The sequence below is a fragment of the Chlamydotis macqueenii genome, chromosome 1 (assembly GCF_036417535.1).
Source record: "Chlamydotis macqueenii isolate bChlMac1 chromosome 1, bChlMac1.mat, whole genome shotgun sequence".
NCBI lineage: Eukaryota > Metazoa > Chordata > Aves > Otidiformes > Otididae > Chlamydotis > Chlamydotis macqueenii.
The window spans coordinates 34,631,979-34,652,826 of record NC_141556.1 but is presented as its reverse complement, the minus strand read 5'-3'; the positions used below and the strand labels follow the sequence as shown (position 1 = coordinate 34,652,826).

Here is a 20,848-nt window from a genome sequence, read left to right as displayed (position 1 = left end):
GTAGGATGTAAAAGTGATTCACTTATAAATAAATCTCTGTGTTCTCTGTGTGTTAATATTATGAACTTACAAAGGTATCAGTGTATTTTGTTTCAAAGGGGAACAGTTGATCCTTTCCCTTCCTGTGCTGCTGCTGCTGCTCCTCTTATGATAGTCCTGTATCTGAATACCCTTGTAGGAGAATGTGGGTTTGTTTTCCAATGATTCTTGAAATTGTTGAGTTTGTGATCTTTTTAATTACCAGTGAAAAAAGTCTAGTAGTCTGCAAAGTCTCTCAGTAAAACTAGAAATGAAGTAGCTAATCAAGAAAAGCTTATCTTAAAAAAAACCAAACAAAAACCCTAAAACAAACAAAAAACAACCTACCAGAAAGCTGGTTTAGAAATTTTTTTTTTTTAATAATACATACTCTTGAATAAGTACGTACCTTGTTCTTTTTAATAGCTCTTGTGTTTTGTTTTCCTCTCCCCGCTTAAACAGAGACCTGAAAAACAATGAAATATCATGGACTATTGAAGATATGAATGGTGCCTTCTCTGGCCTAGATAAACTTAGGAAGCTGTGAGTATTGCTACAATATTTGTATCTCATCATTCCTTAAAAAAAATTAGCTTAGATTATATGTGTTTCAAGGGACAAGCCCAACACTTAATTATGTTATATTTTCCATAGCTGTGAAATGATTATTTTTTTTATTCCTTACCATTTTTTTATCTATAAAATGCTCCATTTCTGTAAAAGAAATTCCAGATTTTTCAAGTCAAACTAATCTGAAATATTTTAAATATTACTAGTATTTATGGAAAAATTTCTCAAATAATGACAGTTTCCCATAACAGGAAGTAATAAGTGCATTATATGACAAAGGCATAGTGACAGGGATATACTTTGATAAAGTAACACAGCATCCGGTGGAACTGGCTTCATTGCATTGATATTTTTTAATGCACATCTATGAAATAAACAGATGCTTTTGTGTATACGTTTAGAATAATCCTTATCACTGAACTGTACACATTAAATGTCTTCTGAAATAATTGTAGAATCTAGATACTTACTCAAGGGGAATAAATGAGTATCTTTCAGAGGTGAAACATTTTGCTGCATTGGGAAAGGCTGAGTAGTGAATATTAGTCACAGTTTAGAAATAAATGCCAAAAATGCAGTTGTTCATCTCAAAAAATGCTTCCATTTTATTGCATCTCTTTTTGCATCATGTACTTATATTTTTCAGGGTACTCCAAGGAAACAGGATTAGATCCATTACAAAGAAAGCATTTTCTGGCTTGGATGCACTTGAACATCTGTAAGTAGTAGAAATTCACATTTTAACCCAACATTGGAAGAAATGAATTTTGATACTAATTGAAATGAAAGTAGGACTAACAAGCTTTACTTATGACTTGAATGAAATACACTTACCCTGGTGGCCACTGCAATCTTGAAAAGGTTCTTTTATTTTGGAGTTATGCTGAATATGAATTTTGGAATTAATGCAGAAAGTGTTCAGTATTAAAGGTGCTATAAAACATTTTAATCCTATCTCTTTAGTTTTTAAGATAGAGGATCCTTTGTTTATCACTAAGGTAGCAAACTATTCCTTGAGTCCTAAATTCATTCACTTTAATAAATCACTCTTTCCTCTAATGTTATTTTTCTTTGGTTTTTTTCCTAGAGATCTAAGTAATAATGCAATTATGTCAGTTCAAGGAAATGCATTTTCACAAATGAAGAAACTCAAAGAATTGTAAGTTTCTGTATAAAGACATCACATCTGTTAAATATCTATATCCATATAAATATATAAATAAAAGCCTTGTAAGATGTTGCCTGATGCAGTCATAAACTCCCACTGTAATCTCTGAAGTCACTTAAAAAGGCTATGTCAAATGTTTTGGGTTTTTTGTTTTTTATGTGATGACTGTGCTTAAGTGAGATAGTGTAGGAAAGGAGGCGTTCATTTTCTGCTACATTTGGTGTCTAGAGTGCTTATTTTAAATGGGCTAATCTCTAATAGATATTAGATAAGAGAGACTTTGATGTAATGTGCTGTAAGATCAGCAGTGCTCTCACTGAGCTAAAGCTTACTGGACCAGTGAAATGCAGTGCAATAATTCTTCTGTAAAGACCTGGTTGTCAGTGCTTGTAATTGGGTCCTTCCATCCTGTAGTAGCAAAGGGGCAGATCTTCAGAGAAGTCATGAAGCGGTCACTGGGAAGATTGTATTCTTCCAGGGAGTTTTTGAGGGTTTTTTTGACCTCTTACCCTCTTTTTCTGTCACTGTTCCCCGTGTTTTGAGCACAGCTAATTCTTCCTCTTGCATATATCTTATGTCTCCTCTATTCGTATCAACCTTCTGTAGTCAGATCTGTTGTCCTGAGCTGCTCTGTGGATAATCTGTCAAGAAACTAAAAAACAAGAAGGTACTGCTCTCATTATGAGTAGAAACTACCTGAAGCTTGTCTGGAGCTTTTCATTTGTGTTGTCCAGACTACTGTCAAGTATCGCTCTAGCAGCTGGGTCTCTACTTCATTTTATGGTATTACTCTGTGCTGGGTGGCATAGAGAAAATAATGAGGAGTCTTGCGTATTTCATAGAATCATAGAACAGCCCAGATTGGAAGGGACCTCAAAAGGTCACCTAGTCCAACCTTTTCTGGAAAAGGGAGTGTAGATGAGATTATCTAGTATCCTGACCAGTTGTGTCTTGAAAACATCCAGTGCTGGGGACTGCACCACATCCCTGGGAAGGTTGTTCCAGTGTATGATTGTTCACACTGCAAAATACTTCTTTCTTGACCGTCTATACAGTATTTGATTCATTTGAAGTTCAGTTTGATGTTACCCATATCCTGGCGTAGCTACAGCTGCTCTAGAAAGCAGCAGCCATGCTTCTACCCATAGCCGGGTGTTTTCTGCCTTTCCTCTTCCTTGAGTTGGATCTGTTTGTATTGCTTGTTTAGTTTACTGAACTCACTCAGTCAGCTGCAGGGCAGTTGCTAGATTTGGCGCAAGAGAAGTGATGGGAGCTCAGTGCTGATTAGGGATTGATACAGGTGATTTGAAGAGCGATCAAATGTGATGGAATGACAATGACATGTTAACACCTCCAGGAGGTGTAAGATGCTGCAAGATACCAGACTATGAACACTTCAATGAAATAACTATAAGATTGGTTGGGTTTTTTTCCTGTACTTTTCTTGAAACGCCTGGCAGACATCCGTTATATCTGAGGACAATGTAGACAGATGGTAGAAAGTACTTTCCCAGAAGGAAGATTATTTAGTATAAATTCCCATCTAGTAATTTTGTTCTAAGGCTCCTATGGAGTAAATTTGAAAACAATACAACAGATAGCCACTGCATCAGGGTAGCAAAAAATACTGTGATTACCCTGATTCCTAAGAATAACAAAAATGCCCCTAGAACCTCAGTGAAAGATGACCTGTTCCATCTCAATGTGAACTGGTGAGCTGGCATCCCTAGGTTTTATCCATATGGTGTTAGTGTGAAAAAAAGACCACAGACATGCTCTTCTTTTTCTTCAAGAAAAAATCAAGAATTGGTATGTCTTCATTTATCTTTAAAGCTGTTTCTCTCCCTGGATCCATAAATTATTTTTTTTTTCCTCCAAGAACAGGTAAGATTTGAAGAGAGGAATTGTGTTACTGATTGTGTTTTTTAATACTTTTTTTAAGGATGATTCTGAGTTTTCAGCCAAAACTGAGAACTCTTCTTGCTTCAACTCCTAATTCTAGATACGTCACAGAATATCCCTTTGCTTTCTATTTTTTCCCTGCTGTGAATGTAGCTATTTGCATAGGTTAGCTAAGCTGATAACCAATTCTGCAATTGTTATTTCAACACTTGACTATTCTTCATCTCCCCTCTCCCTTTTTTTAAATATCTTCCCCAATATGAATTCTGACTCAAAAGGAAATGAAGGAATGAAATTGTCTCACAGTTTTTTGATGTTAGTTTCCTGAGTGTCTCGCTTCTGGACTGTTCTTCTGTGTGACCTTTCTGTGTATCCTACTGCTGACTTTAGTTTTGTACCCAAGACACTACAAACATGCCTGACTGCCTGGACTTATATTTGTAGTGGAAGCTGGGAGTTCAGGATAACATGTCTGCTTTGTAGAACATAGGAGTCATGACAACGATCTTCCCACATCTGAGATAAATAACATTGCTGTCTTTCTCTTGTAATATATGTATTTAGCCAAAAAAATTATTTTTGTTACTGACGTGTGCTGGTACAGATCTGTATTACAAACAGAAAAAACAAGTAAACAGGCTTTAAATGTAATTGCTTTTTCTTAGGCACTTAAACACATCGAGTCTCTTGTGTGACTGCCAGTTAAAATGGCTACCACAGTGGATGTCAGAAAACAACTTTCAGAGCTTTGTAAATGCCAGTTGTGCCCATCCTCAGCTGCTAAAAGGGAGAAGTATTTTTGCTGTAAATCTGGATGGATTTGTCTGTGGTGAGTATAGCTTCTGTTCCTCATTCCGTAGAACAAATTTTGCTGACTGCATTGATTTTTGTTGTGGTTTCTTTGATATGTTTTGATTTCTCTAAAAAAATTGAGAGGATTTAATATTTGTTAACATTTCCTTCTCTGTTCCCAAACCATGATAAAGAAGCCGAAAGCTCATGGCTTTGTACAAGATGGGGAGTGATGGTTTTCTGACTTTTATTTCATGTACGGCTTGCTTACGCAGTACATAGCATAGTGTGCAAGGGAAAGCTCAATAGTTTGTGGTAGTAAATGTATCTGCCCCTAGATTTAAAAGATGGATATTGTTTAGGTAATGGTCATTTTTAAGTGAGACATGTTTTGGCAAACTTAAGATGCAGCTTTTGGTTTTGATTATTTGTAAATTATTTTCATACTTCATCAGTTGAGGTTATTACAGAACTGGGAAAATTTGAAGCTGAAATAGCCATACTGGCCTCAGTTCTGGCCTATTTTATGTGTACTTGTTGTCTACTTTAAAAACTATTTGGACCATGTAAGTTATTGCCTGTATGTAAAGTGTATTTTAAGACATCCAATTACCACAGTTACACTACTCATATTTTGTACTTCAGTACGCCAGATAGTAAATCCTAGTAAAATAATTTTACTTTAAGATTTGAGAATTTAAGGTGATGACATCTGCCTTAAAAATTGAATTTCTCTGTATGTGTTTGGTAATATTCATTATCACCTATATGTTATATTCTCTGTTTAAAGCAAAGTGAAGCTAAGCATTCAGAGTAAAGATGTGTGTTTGAGTACTCCAGTACATTAAGTGAGAACTTTGAAAATATCAGGAAATGAAAAGCTAACTGAATTTAAAGTATTTTTGTTGCATACATATTATTTCTCTTACTAAAGAAAATTCAAACTTTGTGTTCTTTGGAGAAAAAAACAGTAACCATGTTTATCTTCTCAATAACTTTCCTCTCATAGCAAATATGACTGCTTAATTTTGACTATTGCCATTCATAGCCTTTTGTTTCAGTGGGAAAGCAGGCACAGAGTATAAAACAGTGTACAAAAATGTTGGTTTCTCCTTTCCTATTAGCAGTCAAATGTTTAATATATTCATGTTAAATGATGAGTAGATGGTGCATAATCTAGCTGCTGCTGAAAACAAGTTGACGTAGTGCTGGAAATTACAGATTACCCAATAGCTAATGGAGTATATATGAAGTAGACATCCTTATTTATGAGAAACTCATTCTGGCAAGAAATTAAATGGAGGGATTAAAATATATATCTCTTATTTGTTAAACCATGGGGGATCGTGGTCTGTCTTTTTAGCTGCTGAATGCCATTATTAATGAATTAATTTCGGAACTTTCAAGATATATTAGGAAAAAGGGATGTATTAAAAGTAAGTTGTTACATTTAATACATAAAGTAATTCTCTTGCAGAATTAACTAGAATCTCTTAATACAATCAATGAGTGTTTCACTGTTTATTAAATCTTTAAAGTGTGCCATCACTAGATGTCTGGGTGCACACACCATGCCTTTTAAGTTTACAGTGGCCACTTTAGCTTTTATAGAATTTTCAAGAGGAGTGTGTTAAGTCCTATCTGAAATAAAAATAAATAAATCTATTACATATATATGAGTGTATAAATCCTCCAAATTGTGCCAAGCTACATTTTGGAAAACAGCTAAGAGATTAGGAGGGAGTCATCCTAAATTTATTAGAGAAAAGCACGTGTTAGGCAAGAGTTCCGTATCTGTGAAACTAAAAAATATAGAAAATCTGTGTGATATATGCTTCCTAAGGTCATGTCTTTCAAGCTGAGACAAATCACGAGTAATTTCTGTACTGAAGATAACTGTGGAAGAAAAACAGAATAGATACTTTTTTGAGCTTGTATTAATCACTTCAAATTCATAGAATCATAGAATGGTTAGGGTTGGAAAGGACCTTCAAAGGTCATCTAGTCCAACCCCCCTGCAAGGAGCAGGGACACCCCTGACTAGGTCAGGTTGCTCAGAGCCTCATCCAGCCTGGCCTTGAACGTTTCCAGAGATGGGGCCTCCACCACCTCTCTGGGCAACCTGTTCCAGTGTTCTATAACTCGCATCGTAAAAAATTTTTTCCTAATTTCTAATCTAAATCTACCCCCCTCTATTTTAAAACCATTACCCCTCGTCCTATCGCAACAGGCCCTACTAAACAGCCTTTCCCCATCTTTCTTGTAGGCCCCCTTGAGGTACTGGAAGACCGCTATCAGGTCTCCCTGGAGCCTCCTCTTCTGCAGGCTGAACAGCCCCAACTCTCTCAGCCTGTCCTCATAAGAGAGGTGCTCCAGCCCTCTTATCATCTTCGTGGCCCTCCTCTGGACCTTCTCCAACTGGTCCATGTCCTTCTTGTGCTGGGGGCTCCAGAACTGGACACAGTACTCCAGGTGGGGTTTCACCTCCCTTGACCTGCTGGCCATGCTCCTCTTGATGCAGCCCAGGATGCGGTTGGCCTTCTGGGCCGCAAGGGCGCATTGCCTGCTCATGTTGAGCTTCTCATCCACCAGCACTCCCAAGTCCTTCTCCTCAGGGCTGCTCTCAATCCATTCCCCGTCCAGCCTGTATTTGTGCCTGGGATTGCCATGATCCAGGTGCAGGACCTTACACTTGGCCTGGTTGAACTTCATGAGGTTGGCACAGGCCCACCTCTCCAGCCTGTCAAGGTCCCTCTGGATGGCATCCCTCCCTTCCAGCATGTCGACGGCACCACACAACTTGGTGTCGTCGGCGAACTTGCTGAGGGTTCACTGTATCCCACTGTCCATGTCGCCGACAAAGATGTTGAACAGGGCCGGGCCCAACACGGACCCCTGAGGGATGCCACTCATGACTGGTCTCCACATGGACATTGAGCCGTTGACCACCACTCTCTGAGTGCGGCCATCCAGCCAACTCCTTATCCACTGAGTGGTCCGTCCATCAAACCCATGTCTCTCTAGTTTAGAGAGAAGGATGTCGTGCGGGACAGTGTCAAAAGCTTTGCACAAGTCCAGGTAGATGATGTCAGTTGCTCGTCCCTTGTCCACCGATGCCGTCACCCCATCATAGAAGGCCACCAAATTGGTCAGGCACGATCTGCCCTTGGTGAAGCCATGTTGGCTGTCACCAACCAGCTCCTTGCTCTCCATGTGCCTTAGCATGGTTTCCAGGAGAATCTGCTCCATGACCTTGCCAGGCACAGAGGTGAGGCTGACCGGCCTGTAGTTACCTGGGTCTTCCTTATTCCCCTTTTTAAAAATTGGGGTTATGTTCCCTCTCTTCCAGTCATCGGGGACCTCACCAGACCGCCACGACTTCTCAAATACGCTAGCCAGTGGCTTGGCAACTTCATCCGCCAGTTCCCTCAGGACCCGCGGATGGATCTCATCAGGACCCATGGACTTGTGCACCTTCAGGTTCCTTAGATGATCCCGAACCTGCTCTTCGAGTACAATGGGCAGTTCTTCATTCTCGCAGTCCCTGCTTGCAGCTTCTACAGCTTGGGCGGTGGGACAGGAACTCTTGTCGGTGAAGACTGAGGCAAAAAAGTCATTGAGAACCTCAGCCTTCTCCATGTCCTGGGTAACCAGGACACCAGTTCCCTTCTGGAGGGGGCCTACATTTACCCTGGACTTTCTTTTGTCCCCTACGTACCTATAAAAGCTCTTCCTGTTACATTTTATATCCCTGGCCAGATTCAGTTCTGCCAGGGCTTTGGCCTTCCTTACCTTATCCCTGGCCACTCGCGCAGCCTCTTTGTAGTCCTCCCAGGCTACCTGTCCCCGCTTCCACCCTCTATAGGCTTCCTTTTTCACTTTCAGTTGGTCCAGGAGCTCCTTGCTCATCCACGCCGGCCTCCTGGCCTTTTTGCCCGACTTGTTTTTCATCGGGATGCACCTCTGCTGAGCTTGGAGGAGGTGCTCCTTGAATGTGGACCAACTTTCCTGGGCCCCTCTTCCCTCCAGGGCCGCCTCCCATGGCGCTTGGCCCATCAGGTCCCTGAAGAGGCCGAAGTCCGCCTTCCTGAAGTCTAGGGCAGAGAGCTTGCCGTGTAGTTTCCTTGCTGCCCTGTGGATCTTGAACTCCACCATGTCATGGTCGCTGCAGCCAAGGCTGTGATGCTAAAAGAGTACCATCTAGATGATTAATAGCTTGATTTCTGTTACATAATAGTCAAGTGGCTTCTATAAAATAAGAAATAGATTTCTCAGAGCAGGTGTGTCTGTGTATGTTTACATATATGTATATATATGTTCTGACAAAATATACTACTGCTCTTATCCTAGAGTGTTCTTTTGTATTCTGTAATATCTTGAGTGACTTTTTAATGCCCCTTTCCTGACAAATAGTTGAGATTTTTAAATATTTTATTATTCTATTGATAGTACAACTAAACCAGATTGAAGTATGTTTTCCTTTCCTTTCACAAGGCTATTTTAAGTACTTACAAGGTTTTACTTCGTTATCCATGTGCAAAGTCAGTGAAACCATCAACCTAATTTGAAATGGTATAGTTTGTCATGGAGGACTTAAGGCATTGATGTGAAGCATGAAAACCAAATGACCTGGGAGATTCTTAAGGCCCATGCTTAGTGTCCCAGGTCAGGGGATCCATGTTGCCCTGTTGCTGGAGTGCAGCTCCAGACTTCAAGTGTTCTGCAGGCAGCTGAAGTTCAGGCTGTGTGTGCATCTGATTTTCTTTTGTTACATGCAGCTTGATGGTTCTTCAAGGAAGTTATGCTTTGACCCTGGTATGTTCCCAAACAGATGAGACATAAAAAGAGGCAAAGGGGCTAGGTAAAACCCAACTCTCTGCAACGCAGGGAGGGTTGCAGTAAGGAGTAGCTGGGGACCAGGGCTTTTCCTGCAGTGCCTGTAAAGTTTGGGCCTCTGTCTTTGTTAGGAGGTAGGAGACATCTTGAAAGTTAGGAATATGCTAAGGCTTTTGCTTTTGGGAGACCAGGCATTTAATTGCCCACTTCTTTTGTACATGCAGTATACACAAAATTGCCAGAATAAATAGTTCAGAAGGCAGTTAATCCTGTAAACTCACAAAATAAGACTTTTAAGGTAACTTTACATTAATAAAGGTACCTCCAGAAATTAATCTCTTGAAATTCTTCTGTGCTGCCCTGCTTGAGGGATCTTTCACACTGCTGTTTTTGTAAGGTGGACCAAACAGCCACAAATCTCTAGAAAAATTACTTTTGTACATGATTGTGTTTCGTGGGTTTGGTGAAAACTCTCAGCTTTAACTTGCATTTTCTGGTAGCAGAACAACTATGCTTTCATTAAAAACAAACTCACAGCAGCCTGAGGTGTTGTAAAGATGAAGGGTAGGCTTCATGACTGACATTCAGAATAGTTCTTACGGATGTCAGGGGGTAGTTCTCTTTTCTTCAGTGTTGCTGTTGAACAGACTGTACACACAGTACTTTCTCTTCAATAAGAGATGACTTGGCACAATAAACTGATAAATATGGTATCTTTTAATGCCCAAAGGCTAATGAAATGTAAAGTGAAAGCATTGTGTATTTATTTTATAAATACTTATCTGACTCTTCTCTCAAACCTATAAAACAAGGCTTATAAACTCTTACTAAAAAAGGTCCTCAGGCCTCACATATATATTTTTTTCTATTCCTCTGTATTACTTTTTCTTTTTCTCCCTTCCATGCAGATGATTTTCCTAAACCACAGATCACTGTCCAGCCAGAAACCCAGTCAGCAGTCAAAGGCTCCAATTTGAGTTTTGTATGTTCAGCAGCCAGCAGCAGTGATTCCCCAATGACTTTTGCATGGAAGAAAGACAATGAATTACTGCAAGATGCTGAAATGGAGAATTATGCACACCTCCGGGCACAGGGCGGTGAAGTGATGGAGTACACTACAATCCTTCGGCTGCGCAACGTTGAATTCAGTAATGAAGGGAAATACCAGTGTGTTATTTCAAATCATTTTGGTTCATCCTATTCTGTCAAAGCCAAACTTACAGTAAACAGTAAGTATGTTGCTTTTTGCTTGTGGACTTAAAGTAGAATGATTTTAATCAAGATATGTAAACGCAGTTTTTTCCATTCTCATCATCAGCGTCTTTTAGAAGATCCCTTAATAAGCTGAGATTATGTCTTAAAATGTATCTAGTTCCAAGGTCACCATTCAGTTTTACATCTGGCCCCATTGTGCTGTAGGGTAGGAAAAAACAAATAACAGAACCGTTTCATAGTAAATCTGGCAAAATCTGGGTAACAAGTTGGGAAAACATTAATATTTTCTTTACAGAAGATAAGTGTATGCTCTGTGTCAAGGTACTATGGAAAGGTCATGTAGGAGGCTGTTAGCAGAAATAAGATTTTGATCTAGGCGGTCTCGCATACTCCGCGGCTCCCTCCCTTTCCTTTGCTGACTACTGATAAATTTAGGTTGCATGCTGCTGCAGCATTCTTAGGCCCAAGAAGGGTGTTAAGAATATGCTTTGCGAAAAAGGAAAAGTATGTTTCATGTATTAATTTTGATATCACTAACTTTTTTTTTAGTGCTTCCTTCATTTACAAAGATCCCCATGGACTTAACCATTCGTGCTGGGGCAATGGCACGTTTGGAATGTGCTGCAGTTGGACATCCTGTCCCACAGATTGCTTGGCAGAAAGATGGTGGAACAGATTTTCCTGCGGCGCGCAAGAGGCGCATGCATGTCATGCCTGAAGATGACGTATTCTTTATTGTTGATGTAAAGATTGAGGACACAGGCGTTTATAGCTGTACAGCTCAAAACACTGCTGGAAGCATTTCAGCTAACGCAACGTTAACAGTACTAGGTAAGACACTGGCAGTCCTTAATGGCATAATCTCCTTGAAGGTCAAAACTATTGCTGACTACTTTTAAAACTGTCAGTTGATTAAAAATAGCATAGTTATGATAGTACTGTATAGAAATAAAAATATTTTGAAGGAATTTGTATTGACGCGTAGTTACAGATTAGAAATACATACTCCAGCACACAATCACTATTATGATGCAAAATAATATAAGTTATTTATGTTTCTCAGTGTGTACACAAAGTCTTATATGCAAGAGAAGAGGGAAGGGGATGTTATTTTTGTTTAACTTTTCCTGATGTTTTGTTGACCATTTTTAATCTAGTTCTCTGCAATCTTGAGCATGTGTGATTTGGCCTTTTTACTTTCTGAGTGTCTAGGTCTGATCAATTGACAAATAAACTGTAGGCTTCACATTCAAATTTTTTGAGTGTGTTTTTTCTGAGAATGAGAGTAAGCTTCATTAGGCTTTAGTGATGCATTTAATTTAGGTTTTGCTCTTGAGCTGTGAAGGAAAAGGATGTGTTCCCATAGAGGCAAGGTAATTTAGAATATAAGGCTTATGCTTTCTTTTCAGAAACACCATCATTTTTGCGGCCTTTACTGGATCGAACTGTAACAAAAGGTGAAACTGCAGTCTTGCAGTGTATTGCTGGTGGTAGCCCTACACCTCGACTGAACTGGACTAAGGATGACAGCCCTCTTGTGGTAACAGAAAGACATTTCTTTGCTGCAGGCAATCAGTTGCTAATTATTGTGGATACAGATGTAGAAGATGCTGGGAAATACACTTGTGAAATGTCTAATACACTTGGAACGGAACGAGGCAACATTCGTCTTAGTGTAATTCCTACTCCCACCTGTGATTCTCCTCAAAATATTGCCCCATCACTTGATGATGATGGATGGGCCACAGTTGGCATTGTGATCATAGCTGTGGTTTGCTGTGTGGTGGGCACTTCCTTGGTGTGGGTGGTCATCATCTACCACACCAGAAGAAGAAATGAAGATTGCAGCATTACAAATACAGGTGTGTAAACTGAAGGTTTGCCTTGGAAAGGGGAAAAAATGTTTGTGGTTGCTTTGCTATGACTTTATTGTAGGAATATTTGTGTGCTTTGACTCAGAGTCAGAAGAGTGAATTGCTTGTTACCCTCGGCACTTTGCTGATAGGTTTAAAAATGCTTCTACAAACTCTGAACTATGTTGATGGCTTTTGTGTGTGTTTTGCTTCCCCACAGATGAAACAAATTTGCCTGCTGACATTCCAAGTTACCTGTCATCCCAGGGGACACTGGCTGAAAGGCAGGATGGATACGGTTCATCTGAAAATGGCAGTCATCATCAGTTCCTCACGTCTTCTGTGGGAGGGTATTTCTTGCAGCAGAAGGAAAGTAATGGTAGGTGAAAAATCTTCACTGAAGTTAGAGTGTGTGAAATTTATTACTTAGAATTGCTTCAACAAGATAGTAACAGAAACTTGGTGCTGTTTATCCAAATGGCATTATGACTTTGCTTAAATCATGAAGTTTTTCTCTGGTCTCACGGGTAAATTTGAACTGATGATTGCATGTCCAAAAGGAGTTACAGCAGCATGTCTTCCTCTGTTATAGGTTAAAAAGGATGCTTGAATAGAATGCAGGGATGAGTGATAATACCATTGTAACTTTAGCATAATATACCTGAGTAAACTTTCCTGTTAAAAAAGTTTTTAGAATCAGAGCCAATAAAGAATTTAAGATGACTAAAAGTTAAAAGCTGCAGTACCTAATATTTATATGTCTGGCCCCTGCAAATCCAGAGCATACCTGGGTTAGGGAGGAAAAGGCACCTTGCTGGGGAAGGGGCTGGGGTCGAGATAGAGTCAGGAGTTGGGGCAGGTGGGAATGGAGCAGTGGTGAGAGGGTTTTGCAGTTGTAGGGTGAGAGGAGTAGGCTCCTTGTGGAGCAAGGACCACGGACCATGTCCACAGCTTTCAGGAGCCATTGAGCTGACAGTCAGTATAGCTGTTAGAGCAGCCAGTGATTCCTGCAGACTCTTCCATTTGGGACTTACTCATTAGCACTCTGTGCTCCAAAAGGTTGCTGTGTGACCGAGCATGAGCCTGGCTTTAGAGGAAGGAAGTCCCTGGTTCTGATCCCTGTGATTGCCTTGTTCTATTATCCAGTGACTGTATAATTAAACAAAGCGTGACACGTTCTCTGTCAAGCTAATTAATTGAACACTTGAGAATTAGAGTTCTCATCAAAAGGTTAGGTTAAACTTAAGCAAGCTCTAAGTACACTCTGAAATTTAGTTGAACAGGCAAGGTTCTTAAAAGAACAAAACTTACTCAAGAAACCGTAAGTTGAAGCTTAAGAAAAGACCGTACATTGACATGTCAATTTTATTTTTAAGGCATTTGTCATCTAGATAATGGCAGTGAAACAGATTTGGAGGGTGTTGCAGATCCATTCCTATGCCACTATCTGGGGACTTCCGGGACTTTGTATTTAAAAGGAAATACATACAACTCTGAGGCCTTTGAAGCATACAGTGCAAGTAAGTTGGAGGGGGAAAAAAGGTTTTAGTTCTAATTTGATTTTGTCCTATGATGAGTCTATATCTAAACAATTTTTCATTTTCTTTAGGTTGCAGCCCTGACCAAAGAACAGCATGCCTGGACCCTTACGAGTCTGGATATTTAAAGAAAAGAGAGTGCTATCAGTACTCACCTCCACTGGAAGATCCCTTTGACCAGTGTGTTGGCATTATTGGGATGCAGGCTACAAGTAGCAAATTGATTAACTCCATTTATACTCAAAATGAAGGAACTGGACTAAAAAGCAAAAGTCTGAACTCAGACACATTTGATTTAAACAGAGGTTTGGAACCCTCATCTATTATCAGTAACAGCACTTTTGTGGGTATGTTCTAGCTACTGGTTTTTATTCAAGCTGCTGATGTCCTTGCTGTGTCATTTCCTATTTCCAACACTAAACAAAAATAATTTCTCATCTTTTTCTTTTCCACTTGTACAATAGGTGATTCTGTAGTAGTGTGTAGATTCTCAGATAGCTAGCATTGTGAAGAAAACCTAGTTTTGTGCAATTTCGTGTGGGCTTCTTTTTGCGAGCGTCCATGAATTTAGTAAGATAATACAGCATGTGAAATATAAGTACATCAGAAAGGAGGAGAGGAGAAACAGGAAGTAGCTGAGGAAGGGCAGTTTGAGAGTTGTCCTTGATGTTTTGCATGTGTTCTTGTATTTTTGTTGTCTTCCCTTCTCATCCTATCTGAGAAACTGGCAATATCGTAGTATCTATTTTTTAATGCTCATAGAACTGAATGCTGTAGGTAGGCGTGCTCGCTCCATTGCAGCACGTGAGGACAGTCGAATGCCCCAGAACTCAGAGTGACCTCTGGATCCTACTGGGAGTTAGCCAGGAGCTAGCAGGATACAGCCATATCCTGTGCTGCAAAGGGAGCACCTTGAGGCTTGGTCAGAAGCAGAGCTGACCTGCATCAAAGGAATCTTCAGGTCAAACACAGTAGTCCAGTGAGGTGGTTCACCTCTGGATATAACTCTCAGCCCTTTTCTGCTTCTCAGGAAACCTAACTTCTAGAGACCATGAGATACAATGTTCAAAATGTTTGAAGTTCAGGAACAGAAAAGTGATTACAGTAAAACAGCGTAATGAGCGTATTTAGATTACCAGGAGATCTTAATAGCTCACACTTAAATAAAAATCTCATCAGCAGTGTTACTCTTATCTTTTATCTTAATATAACTGGCAGATTGCCATAAATGTTAGGATACTTACTGAAATACACCTTAAAAAACCTTAGGCATACCAGAAATTTTCCCTGACAAGCAAAAGGTGTGCAAGGTCCCAGGAGCGCTCAGGGCAGGAGGAGAGACTTGAACTCCAGTGTTTGAGGATATATTGTATAACACAGTGAGCCAGAACTGTTTACCCTTCAAAGTAAGGCGCTGTGGACAAATGCCCTCTCTACCCTTCCTTTCTCTTTTTTTATCATGGTGTGAATGACAGAAGAGTTCCTGAAGCTTAATTCAGTGTTTACAATTTTAATCCAGATTGCAGGGAGAGGTGGGAGGAAGGAGAAAAGCATTGCTTTACCTTTGGTCCCTAAATTTTGGAGATTGTTTTGATTGGTTGGTTTAAAATGCATATAAACCCACATACTGCTTTCATCCCTGCAATGTCTGAGCACTGAGTGCAGCCCTGGTACTGTGGATTGTCTCCCAGCTGGTGTGTCAGCATAGGCTGATCAAGGCCTGGATCTGCTGGCTCTGCGAGGGGACCTGGGGGAATGTGCATCACTGGGCTCTTTGTTCTCAGGGGGTGGGGAGGGAGGTACAAGCTCTGAAGTTTTCCCCCTTCGAAAGCCAGATGTTTGGACTGTAAAACATTGCAGATGCCATGACATCTGGCAGAGGCCCTGGGACTACACATGGCTTCCTGGCTGCCTGCCACTATTCCTGTGGTGGGACTGCTCAGATAGGGCTTTACTACATCTCCTGTAGAAAGTAGATCTACAGTTTGTGGCTATACCCAGGAGTTAGTGGAACCTTAAGGGCTTGTATTCCCCTTTCTGCCCTAAAAATCTATGCAGAGCTACTTTAATGTCAGTTCTCTGAGTTACTACTCTACCCAAGTTGCATTGTCATTGCCTTGGACACTTCGTAATCATTAGCGCTCCACGCAAAGAGTCTATGGTTAGATCTTGGAGGTGGTAGTTGTGGAAGAAGTTTTGATAGATTTCTTGTCTTTAGTTGTAGATTTGCTTCTTCAGCATCATTGTTTTCAAATTCAGCCTCTACAATCGCAATGAAGAAGACAGCTGGCATTAACATCACTGTTGATGCATAAGTCAGAAAGTTCATAGCTTGGATTTTTTTTTAAGACAGGATTCATTTGTAGGTTTGGTGCTGTGAGTCACATCCTTTCATGTTGTGTTAGGAGCAAAATTGCTCTGCAGATCATTGATGCAAATACGGACCTTGTCCAATCCATTTTTAGTAACTTCTCAGATTATAGTTTTATTTGAAAAGTTGCTTCTAGCAACTAAGAAAAACTAGAAATACGGCTTTTTGGGTACAAAATTTAATGATTGTAGTCTTAAATTTATTAATAAAAGCTGAGTTCTTCAACATCAGCCTGTGGCACACTGTCCTCTGAAAATAAGTCTTCTGAGTGTCACTTGGACACTATGACTTGAGACAGCCATATCTTTCTTCAGTGAAAAAAGAGAAGGCCCTTCTTGCAGAGGTGTTGACACTAACACCTTCCCAATGGTGAAGAGTGACAGGCACACTAATTATTTTCTGGCTAGTGAATCCAGATAATTATTAATAAAGATTCAACTGAAATGCCAAATACTCTTTGGGCTACATCTGTTCTGGCCAGTTGTGAGCAAAGGGATGAACAGGTGTGAATGGAGAATTTGGCTGGCGGGACCTTTATTATTAATGGGAGACGCTAGCCAGGAAAAGATTGATTTAGCATTTAGATTGTACAGTGGGAGGATGTTGTATAATCCTATACATGCTCGTGTTTTGGTTGTTGGTTTTTTTTTTGTTTTTTTTTTTTTTTTTTTTCACTTTTGCTGAACTACATGGCAGATTCCTGTGCAGTTTGTTCACTGAAGAACAAATACAAGGAGACTGGTTTGACTTTTGCATTAGAAAGTGTCATTTTATATGTTTGCAGTTTGGTCTGTGTGTCCACCTCCCCCCTGACCACCCTCCCCAGAAAAAAATGGGCATGAAAACAGACATAATGAGGTTGTGTGTGGCTATACATTTACTTTGGGAATGTTTTTAATGTCTCAGGTGGCAGAATCTTGCTTTATGCCTATGATCACAAAGATGTTTTCTTTAAGGGGTAAAATAACAGTTAAGAAAAATCTCACTTTGGTGAACTTCTGCTTGTGTTGATCCCTCGTTTGTGTTCTAACATACAGCCCTTAGTGAGACACAAAACTGTTAGGATCAGTATTTCTATACTTACTTACTCATTTACTGTCTTTCAGGAACATTTGGAAAGCCTTTATGGAGGCCTCAGCTGGACTCTCTTTCAAGTTGTAGACAGCCAGCAAATTGCCAACCAAAAACCTCCCATAATAATCCTCGTGCCTCACTGGACTTTGATGCAGAGGCAGATGAAGATGGAAAGGAAAGGACAGTTTCTAGAGGAGAAAACAGCATTTATACTTACAAACAGTCCTTTGAAAACTTTAGGACTTCGACTTTCCAGTCCTGTGATTTGGATACATAGCTCCTTTTGGAGTTGCCATTAATTTCTGGAACCAAAGAAATACTTTGACATACTACTACCTCAGTGTGGAATTTTATTTAAAAAGGGAATAAGGAAGGGAAGAAAGAAACCACATGATACTACAAACTCAGAACAGATAAATGCATTTTTATTCAAGTAAAGCATAATTGCCAAAACGCTCTACATTTTTATACAGGGAAAACAGTCCTTATAAAAATACTATATTTCTAATTATTTTATAGCTTTGTTTTATGCAAATAATATCTTTTGTAAATTAATGGTGTAAATAATACAGCATATGTATTTCTATGTCAGACTTCATTTTATTGAAATGAATAGTAAGCATTCTAATTTTGTACTGTTACTTGTACCTTTTTACAAATGGAAACTCCATGCTGTTTGCAGGTATCATGCATCTTATTTGCACATTACTTTTAATAAAATATGCTGCCATGTGGTCTCTGACCCACCTGAGCGTATGAAGAATGAAAAGTGTGAATTATGTTTGTAGATGGAGGAGTGTTGCACATGTAGGTGCCTTCTGGTGCATGTCTGCACCTTTATTTGACTAAAACTTGTATCTTTAGATTTAATGTGTTAAATATGTTCAGCTTCTAAGCATGGATGTGGTCCTGCCACAACCACTGGATCTCTTTGGACCAAAATAATTCTACAAATACTCCACTTTGTGAATTCCTACTGTCAGATGTGTATGCACACGTTCTCAGTTTCCATGCACGCAAGGCTGTAGTACCAACAGTGTACCCGTGCCTGTGTGCCAATAGTGTGCATGCATCTGGTGGAGGATATGCACAGTAGATGCACAAATCCATGTCAAGCTATTCAGTAAAAGAAGAAATAAGGCACTGGGTATCTGCCTGGTAGCATCACTCTTTTCTACGTGGCTTAGTGTTAAGCAATTGCCAAATATGCAGTGCATGCCTGAGTCTTTGCTTTCCCATACCTTTTTCTCCCTCATTTTTGCTTCTGCAACCACTTTCATGCCCAACATAAGAAGGTAATCAAAGTACAAGATAGTGGTTTTTTTTTGTTTTAACTCATACTTCTGTTCCTTACTCAACTGCGCTTTTCTGGTTATAGATGAGATCTGTGCTTTATTCAATTGCTCAGTCAAGTTGAACAATTTTAAGTTCTTGCTGGATTAAATTTGCAGTAATGAACCCAACGCCTTTAACCATACGAAGTCGGAAAAAGAAGATTGCTTACTATAAAATGGTAATTAAAACTAAGTGGAAACACTATTTTGTTTTTCTGTGTACAGATGCCTACTATTTTAAAAAGCTGTGAATCCTGTTGTCATCACTGCATTAAAACAGCGAGACTCCAAAAGAGTTAATATTACGGGACATCAGCTTTTTACATCTGTCTGCTTTGAAGGTGCAAACTTACATGGTTGCCAAATTGTTTCTTTTAAACTAAATTAAAAGCAGCTGTTGGAGGAGGCCATCACAGACATCATGGCTAAAGCTAGAGCAAAAGTTTCATTGCCTGGTGGAGCTGTGCTAGGGGCTTTTTGTTGTTTGTAGTCAGAAACCTGGTACCCAGATTGCGATGCAATTTCCCTTTAATTTAGGCGCCAGTATTAGAGACAGGAAGTTAGTCCATCCTTAGTTGATGGTGGTCTTGGAGAATGGATTTTGCGTTATTTAGTTGATCATATTGCCAGACTTTTTGACTCTTAATTTATCTTCATTGCTGCCAGATGTGCTGATGCAGTGACAGACATTGGTATGGATATTTGATTATAATTAAGTACATTTTGAAAGAGATTAATTTTTCTTGAGTTAAGCACATGCTATAAGTCAATAAGGCAAGAAATCTTAAATTTGATTCACTGAATAACTCTCCTTTTTCTTCCCCCTCACTGACCCTAGCTTTTTTAGGAGGAGGAGAGTTGGAGGCCATGATAGGTGTATTTGTAACCAGATATTGCTTTTTGACATACCAAAAAAAAAAAAAGTTAAAAACAGTAAGTACATCTTTCATTTCAGAATTAATGTTTTTACTTAAAACTCCATGTTAAAGGTCCATAATGAAAAACAAGCTTTAAATTTGTTTTCTGTAGCAGGGGAAGTTTGGGAATGGTGGTAAGGTCATTTTATTCAGTCTTCATCTTCTCCCTTAAATACTTTTTTTTTTTTTTTTTTTTTTACTCGCTGTTGCAAAATATAGAGATCCTAATCTTTCAAGGACATGGATCTCTGTACCCAAATAAACGTTCAGGGTCAGTCACTGAATTTTATTTGGTGCCTTAAATACATACCCAGAAATGGAAATGAATGCTTCAGAGTGCTCCTTTTTCCTGATGTGACTTTTCATGTTTAGTGAATTGTTTGTGCCTAGATACAGTGGCAGTCTATAAATTGCAAGGTACTTCCAATGTCTTAATAGCTCTTTTTAAGACCAATGATGTAACCAAACATCTATTTTAAAGGCATGCAAGTGTTTCCCTTCATTCTCTTTTTTTCTTTTTTTTTCCTTTTTTTTTAATTTATTTTCTTTTTTCCTTTCCCTTCTGAAGATCCAGGCATTAGGCAGCTGCTAGTTTGGTATTTACACAGCTGGAAGCTAAATCATAAGTTAATGTGATGAGGAATAAAGCTTACACTGCATTTCGGACTCTTAGAATAGAAGCAAGTGTTGCTGAATGACAGAACAGACTTCTTGCAGTTTTGCGACTGGCAGCAACTGGAATCTTGTCATAGGCTCACTGAAAACTTGTAAAATGTTCTTTAAAGGCAGTATCCTTTTAATGCTTTACACAACAAAATGGTTTACCTGATAAACTGATGCAGACAATTAATGAGGTATAGTTTCTGCAAGCCCTGAGTAATACTTTTGGTAATTTTAGACAGATAAATGGAGTTACCTGTCTACAAGAATCTCTCTGGAGCAAACATTGCCTAACTGAATCGTGGTGTGTCTGAGATGATGCTGGGGGATACCTGCGCAGTTTCTTAACTGAAGGCTGTATGTTACTGTTCCTATTTCAAACACATAAAACCTTAAGGAATGCTACAGTATTTCAGGACCAAGTGCTTTAATGTTAAATTCTTTATTCTTTACTTAACTGTACATGGATCTTGACCATGCTACAGTGGCAGAATTAGGCCCAGACTTTCTGCTGAAGAATATTGCTGCTTTTCCAACTGAGAGCTCATTAGTGTCACCAAACATTTCTTATTTCAGTCTCGGTGATCATTCAGGATCCAT

At 39.4% G+C, this 20,848-nt stretch overlaps 1 protein-coding gene across 1 annotated transcript in view; it reads left to right on the top strand.

Moving 5' to 3' along the window:
- The window catches only part of LRIG3 (leucine rich repeats and immunoglobulin like domains 3), a 44,062-nt gene extending 25,239 nt beyond the window's left edge, over positions 1-18,823 (top strand). Inside the window, exons 9-19 of the mRNA XM_086740025.1 lie at positions 481-561; positions 1,235-1,306; positions 1,676-1,747; positions 4,324-4,487; positions 10,195-10,515; positions 11,051-11,332; positions 11,911-12,363; positions 12,575-12,733; positions 13,731-13,874; positions 13,964-14,239; positions 17,370-18,823. Of these exons, the coding sequence (XP_086596151.1) occupies positions 481-561; positions 1,235-1,306; positions 1,676-1,747; positions 4,324-4,487; positions 10,195-10,515; positions 11,051-11,332; positions 11,911-12,363; positions 12,575-12,733; positions 13,731-13,874; positions 13,964-14,239; positions 17,370-17,614 (2,269 nt within the window). The 3' untranslated portion in view covers positions 17,615-18,823. The remainder of the gene's footprint in view (positions 1-480; positions 562-1,234; positions 1,307-1,675; positions 1,748-4,323; positions 4,488-10,194; positions 10,516-11,050; positions 11,333-11,910; positions 12,364-12,574; positions 12,734-13,730; positions 13,875-13,963; positions 14,240-17,369) is intronic.
- The last annotated feature ends 2,025 nt before the right edge of the window (positions 18,824-20,848 follow it).